This window comes from Atta colombica, unplaced genomic scaffold (assembly GCF_001594045.1).
Source record: "Atta colombica isolate Treedump-2 unplaced genomic scaffold, Acol1.0 scaffold61, whole genome shotgun sequence".
NCBI classification, from domain to species: domain Eukaryota; kingdom Metazoa; phylum Arthropoda; class Insecta; order Hymenoptera; family Formicidae; genus Atta; species Atta colombica.
In genome coordinates, this window is record NW_017259552.1 from 313,010 (window position 1) to 320,429 (window position 7,420).

General features: G+C 29.8%; 2 protein-coding genes across 2 annotated transcripts in view; one reads left to right on the forward strand and one right to left on the reverse strand.

Annotated features, from left to right (window-relative positions):
• The window catches only part of LOC108692131 (protein YIPF6), a 4,101-nt gene extending 2,884 nt beyond the window's left edge, over window positions 1-1,217 (forward strand). Inside the window, exons 3-7 of the mRNA XM_018200283.1 lie at window positions 18-96; window positions 171-213; window positions 290-421; window positions 545-702; window positions 805-1,217. Coding sequence (XP_018055772.1) covers window positions 18-96; window positions 171-213; window positions 290-421; window positions 545-702; window positions 805-920 — 528 coding nt within the window. The 3' untranslated portion in view covers window positions 921-1,217. The remainder of the gene's footprint in view (window positions 1-17; window positions 97-170; window positions 214-289; window positions 422-544; window positions 703-804) is intronic.
• A 1,628-nt stretch (window positions 1,218-2,845) lies between these two features.
• On the reverse strand, window positions 2,846-5,696 carry LOC108692134 (tetratricopeptide repeat protein 8). The gene is made up of 8 exons (XM_018200286.1): window positions 5,591-5,696; window positions 5,321-5,513; window positions 5,097-5,229; window positions 4,872-5,016; window positions 4,351-4,775; window positions 3,299-3,470; window positions 3,031-3,237; window positions 2,846-2,962 (listed from the first exon to the last, which is right to left on the reverse strand). The coding sequence occupies exons 1-8, from the start codon at window positions 5,687-5,689 to the stop codon at window positions 2,846-2,848; spliced, it is 1,491 nt and encodes a 496-aa protein (XP_018055775.1). The 5' UTR covers window positions 5,690-5,696.
• Window positions 5,697-7,420: the final 1,724 nt, after the last annotated feature.

Here is a 7,420-nt window from a genome sequence, read left to right on the forward strand (position 1 = left end):
CATTCTATCCGATGTAGTTGAGGGATGTTCGAGCGGTGGGCAAGAAGTTTTTCCATGTTTTATATCCTAAAGAGAAGAAAAGTTTACTAAAAGAATGTGAGTCTATGAATGACAGAACTCTGTTAGTAAAAAGGTGACTGATCATTATATAATACGTTTGCATATTTCAGGGGATTTATGGGGACCATTAATATTGTGTACTTTTATGGCAATGTAAGATGTATATTTACATAGATGTCATGGATATATATGAAAATTACATGTTAATTTACAATTGCACTATATTTAGGATATTGCAAGGTTCAACTGACATAGCAGATAGTTCAAATGATGGAGGGCCCGAATTTGCAGAAGTATTTGTTATTGTATGGATTGGATCTATGGTTGTTACATTGAATTCGAAATTGTTGGGTGGAAATATGTAAGTAAACGAACTGTAAATTTTGACTTATTAATTGATTTTAATTATTGAAATGATTGTGAAATTATTATTTAAATGTGAAATTATTATTTAAATGATAACATGATATATTTAAATTTACAGATCTTTCTTCCAAAGCGTTTGTGTCCTAGGATATTGCTTATTACCGACTGCCATTGCTCTAATTTTATGCAGAATCATACTAATAGTGCAGCAAAGCAGTCTTCTATTTACTCTTAGGTTGGTGATCAGCATGATTGGATTTTTGTGGGCAACGTATGGTAAGTATAACACCAATTATATTAAGATTAACTTATATCTTTCCATTATAAATCATTACCAAAAGAATTATTACTTTAAAATTTATTAATATAATATTTCAGCATCGATGGCATTCCTTGGTGACAGTCAGCCCACAGGCAGGAAGGCATTAGCAGTATATCCAATTTTCCTATTTTATTTTGTTATATCATGGCTAGTTATATCCCACACTACATAAAATGCAACATAACAATTAATCTGTTACAAGACTGCGCATTGCTCCGACCTTCTGCGTAAACATCAGGAGATGACGAAAAAGTAATCAGAAGGTGATGCAATGTTTTTCATACATGATATTTTCCAAGTCCTGCATTTGGACATATTCCAATATTGTGCTTTTGTGAATAAAGTATAAAACACAAGTATAGTAGACAAGTATTTATTATTGTCTTACGAGGAGAACAGCAGGTGACAAGGTCAGGGTTTTTGATACACTTTTTACAGGTGTTCTTGAGCGAAAAAAAACGATATGTGTCCGGTCGTTTCAATCATTAGCCTATAGTTTCGAAGAAATCAATTTTTTTTAATAATTATTGTAATAATTTGAAAAACGTATTGTATAAATGAAAATATCAGTATCTTTATAAATTTCATTTTAATTTAATGTTATTAGTTTTAATTACTTTTTGATTGTAATGGAATTTCATGAAATTACATATTAGTATTATAAATAATAATTAAATATTACTCATTTATGGAATATTTATTATTATCATCGTTATCGTCATCGTTGTTGTTATTTACATGAACGCATAAATAAGATTGTAATGAAAACTGTTATAGTTTCTAATTAAATTAGAAATTATGATTAGGAACAAGTAAGTTATATGTTTGCAATCTTTTTTTGGTTAACATTAATCGATTTATTAATAATAATAAAAAACTAAGCGTTTTGACATTATACGGGATGATATAAATCATAAAAACAAGAAAAACATAAATATTGCATTGTGAACATCTTACGAATGAATTTTAGAATAAATTTCATTTTAGAATGAAAAATTTGGTATTCATCAAAATTGATTCCTGAAAGAAGTTACTTCCATAATGTCAAATCTGCTTTCCGTCAGATATTAAAAAAAGTTATTTATTGTGTCTACAACAAAAATTCGTAGATGTTCACAATGCAATAAATATTTATGTTTTTTTCGTTTTTATGATTTATATCAACCCGTACGTCTACAAAACATAATTAGTTTTCTATTGTTATTAATAAATCGATTAATGTTAATTAAAAGAAGATTATAATCATATGACTTGTTCTTAATCATAATTTCTAATTTCTAATTTCATCAGAAACAGTTTTCATTAGCATTTTATTTATGCGAATAACAACAATGACGATAACGATAATAATAAATATTTCATAAATGTGTGTTTAATTATTTATAATAATAATATGCAATTTCATGAAATTTTGTTACAATTAAAAAGTAATTAAAAACTTAATAACATTGAAAATGAAATTTATAAAGATACTGATATTTTCATTTGTATAGTATATTTTTCAAATTATTATAATAATTATTATAATAATTATTATAATAATTATTTAAAAAATCGATTTCTTCGAAACTATGGGCTAATGGCTGAAATGACTGGACACATATCGGTTTTTTTCGTTCAAGAGTAACCTGTATAAAGCGCATCAAAATTCCTGATCCTGTCACCTGGTGTTCTCCTTAGTCATTCAATATGTCAATTATGACTATATTAATACTTTTAATTATATTTAAATCTCACTAAATGCAATTCAGATAAATTTAATGTCAATATTAAAATAGATTCTTTCTCCATGAATGGAAAATTTGTCAGATTAGTATATTTGTACAAACTTGGTAAGAAAAAAAAACATTATAATATGAGCAATACTTAACGTTAATTTAAATGTTACATCTGGATATCTTAAACTTCCATAAATTTTTTAACTATTTATTTTTTTTTACTAAATTCCGATTTTAATTGTAACATTAAATTTAGAAGGTGCAGAAATATTCGAAGTAGATTTATATCTTTTGTATATTATGTACATAAATTATGTTTAAATCATATGTTACAATAAAATAATACAATATAGAATATAAGGAACTTTCATTGTTTATTTCATATATGTGAAAAGTATCTTTGCAACTTTCGTAAAAGTATCTTACTGTCGTAATGTATAGAATAAGCACTCAACGATTTTTGTACTGCGATATAACTCGTCTGTAAGTCTCCAACCTGTATGTGTATCGAACAAATATGTAGTATATGTTTGGTATATGTCAAAGTACATTGGAAACAATTACCTCATAAGCTAAGTGCGCGCTATTGAAGTGCGCTTCATACACATAATTAGCGATGTTAGCTGCTGCATGAAAATATGTTCTCGCCGCAGTAACGTTTCCGTTGCGCATCTCTATCACACCGAGATTGTTGTAAGCCAGAGCATGTCTATTATCGCTTGCGATAGCTAGTTTCAAACACTCCTCAGCCATTATCAGATCACCCAGCGTCTGAAATGGCATCCATCCTTTATGATTTATGTTTTAAAAGATAATGATAAGTTATACATACAATAGCAATATGAGAGATGTTGTACCACACATCAGCCACATTCTCGTCAGTAGCGAGATTTAATGCTCTTTCAAAGCATGATATAGTATGATCGTATTGCTGAGCATAGAAGCAACAAAGTCCGAGATTGTTAAACAACTCGGCGTTATGTACGCCCATTTGCAAAAGGCGCCTGGAACATATATTTATCAAAATTTATTTATCGAAATTTAATTATAAAATATTATTATGTATAGGATTGAGAAACAACGTCGTTATTTGTAACATCGTTGCAATTTTTTTTCAGTAATGAGTAATGATAATATTTCCTTATTTAACAATAATATTAATCATAACTTTATTGTTATTTTGTTATATGGGTAATATGGTTGTTATAATAATAACAAATATAATCGTTACTTTTATCATGTATTTATACACGTACAATACATATATATGAAATCTGCATAAGCGAATTTCAAAAAAAGAAAGTTTGATCAAATGTTGCAATTAATCACAACGCCATTACCACCATCATAATCACTAGATAGATCCCGTATTAAACTGGAAAATTAGTGATTAAAATAATTTTATGACTTCTTATTGATTATGTTCTCACATGTACAGTTAATAAGATTCTTATTATTTAATTTTATGCCATTCTAAAAAAAGAGATCAAAATTTGATGAAAAGATAACAAATTGTAACGATTCATTACTTGTTGAATAACGATAACGAATTACTTTCATAAACTTACTTTTATAACTTTCCCTTATATATAAATAAAGTGTTGAAGATGAAATGGATGTAATTATTTAGATCCGATTACACCATGTTATTTTGATTTTAAACGAGGCTTAAACCCTGTCTATCTGTGTCTTTTTTTCAGCTTTAAAAACGAGTCAGATAGAGTTTTAAGTCTCGCTTAAAGTCAAAGTAACTTTGGTGCAACCGGACCTTAGTGAATTTAAAAATATAAATCATTGCAAAATAAAAAGAATGCATACGCTCTACTTATATCTCTTCAATGTTTAACTTTATATATATATATTACGTTTAATATATATGTATACCTATAATAACGCAAAGCTAGCTCCGGTTGATCATTGTAAAAATGATGCATGCCTATACTGGCAATTGCCTCGGTATGAGAAGCATCCTCTTGCGCGATTACCTTGTAATATTTCATGGACATCGTCGCGTTATTCAGGCCCTCGAATATGCGGCCCATCTCCGTGAGGATCGTAACATCGTTCGTGAAATGTTCAAGGCCTCTCTTACATGTATCCAGAGCAGCCACTGGCTGATCGAGCCGGATATAGACTCTGATCAGCCGCAAGACCGTTTCGATGTTTTTATGATCCTTCAATGCCGACTTGAATTGTTGCTCTGCATCTCTCACCAATCCTAAAGTATAATAACACTTTCCCAGTTGAACTTTCCACCACCAATCTTTATATTGACAGACCTGCGTTGCCTGAACAGCCAAGTCCAGTGCCTGATATATTCAATGAATATATTTTAATATTTAATTTAAAATACAATATATTATAATACTTCAGTAATAATCTATCAATATAATGTTTATACTCACGTATCTTGCTTCATGCTCGTGATAATATATATATTCGAACAATGGTTTTGCTATGCTTTGCTGATTAGCATATTTAGTTATGTTCAATCGCGATAATTGGATAAATGGTCCACCAGGTTCTGTCAACATTGATGCTGTGCCAAGCCTTGGAGGAAGATCTCGTTTAATTTTTTTTTGATATTACAATTAAGATTACATGCATACAAATCACATTTTATAATATACCTAACACTGCGCCCTGAACTTGCTGTAATTGGCCTAGCAGTCATTGCTGTTCTCGGTGTTCTCAATGCCTGCTCAATCGATTGAGACATTGCTGCTTGAGTGGCAGGCCGTATTACTCCAGTAACAGGTCTGCCTTTAAGATATCAATATAGGATTTCATTTTAAAATGCACGAATAAAAATAAAAAAAAAAATTGAAATTTTCTCAGATGAACTCTAACAAACCGGATTGTGATTTAGGCCGTACTCCTTGACCAGTGTAACTGGTGCCAGGATTTCTCAACGAAGTACCTGGCCTGGGCATTGTCGATATCGCATAATTATCTAATAAAGTCTCGGCGATTCCCTCTTCCTCGCTTTCAATATCGTCCACGTAAACTTGCAGCGTTAAAGCACGCATTTTCAGGATCCATACAGCCTAATAACGAAATCATATGTCACGACTGATTCGTGAACAATTATTATTTTATGCATAAGAAATAAAGAAAAATATACCTGATCCAGCGGATTTTTTCTCAACAAATCCGTGCATATTGCAGCGCACGCCTTGTACTTTTGTCGACTGAATAAGCTCAAAGCGGTAAATAATTCCATGTTCAACAAAGCCTGAATTTCCTCGGAATGGAATATGTATCAGTTTCGTAGCATTGATCCGCTTATTATAGAGTACTATACTATACTTTGAGCAATCACTTTCCTTATACCTGTCGTACAAACACAAATGAAATTATTGATTATTTCAAGTTATTTCTTTACTTTATAGGTGAGTGGTTTACCCCCATTTTCAGTTCACTAACCAACCAACCAACGTTCCAGTGACTAGAAATGACTTAAATTCAATTCCTCATATTCTGCAAAAAACATCTATGTACACTTTATTTTTTTACGTAGTCATTGAATAGTTAATAATAATTATTTATTAAAAAATTTAAGTTTTGAATGAAAATTCCGAAAAAATTCTATAAGCTTAATTGGATTAAAATGAACATTTTTTTGTCTCTTAGATTTTTTTAATAAAATTAATAGTTTTTGAGATAAAAAAGTCCTTGAGTTCAATATTGAAAAATGATTATTTTTATGAATTTTTTTCTCACAAACTAATCTTCTAATGAGTATGAATGAAAAACGAAAATATTCGACCTTTCTTAAATTTCTTAAAATGTAACGAAAATTTTATTTTATTTTACTCTATAACATTATTAAAACAGTGAAAACTTTATTATCATAATGAGACTAAAGGCACATTTGCGCCTTGATGAAAATGAGAAGTTTCATAAATTTATTATTATTTAACATTTACATAAGCGTTTGCAGGAATTCGTTGAGAATTCAGAAATGGTCAATAGAGTATTCGTAAAGCGAAAATTATAACGCTGCAACATTTGGAAGGCATTTCTCTGACGAAAATAAGAAGTTTCATGAGCGTTTAGTTCAAGTGTTAAGTTTGCTAAATTCAGACATTTTATCAAAAAAAAAGGTACAAAATTTTTCTAAATCTCATCGTATCAATCTGCACTTTTTATCCTATTCGATGTGATTTTTTAAATGCGAGAAATTAAATTTCACTGTGTCTCTCTAGTGATGTTATGCACTGCTTGAAAATTAGATATGTAGAAGAATGTTTGTTAAATGGAGAAAAAACGCTTGTGTTATGGAGTTGAAGAAAATATTTTTTGGGCGTCTTTAAGCTGTTTGTGTAAACGCCTTACAAAACGTTTACTAAAATTCAATAATTCGCCACATTGAAACAGCGTTTGTTGAACGGAAGAAAAATAAAATTAATTGTCTCATTGAGAAAAGCGTTTGATAAATATTTGAAAAGTCTGACAGTGAATTCTTTGCACGAAGATGATTAGCGTTGATTTGAAAAGCGTTACTTTAGTATTATTACAGAACTTTCATGAAACGATATATACTGTATTATAAGCGTTCTGAAAGTGTTTCAAACTTAATGGTGTTCTAAGCGTTTTTATAAAGTTTAGAAACGTATAAACTCTTAAAAAATCGTCATCGAACGATTGTCAACGTTTTATAAAGTTCCTATTTAAGTTCATATTTTTGCCAAGACGATCGATATACTTTCCTGGAGGAAAGTCTCGAATTGTTCGGCTGCAATATGAAGCGAGTTTTTTAATTCATCGATTGATCAATCGCACTATGCACAAATGTAATTTTGTTCCGTAAAAGTTGCATTTGCGCATAATTGCAATTGATCAATCGATAAATTAAAAAACTCGCCTATGCTCTTGTTTGGCTTAATTTAGATTTGAAATGTTTGGTTTGTAGAACTTCTAATAAGTGCGTAAATAAAGATGATGATAATGA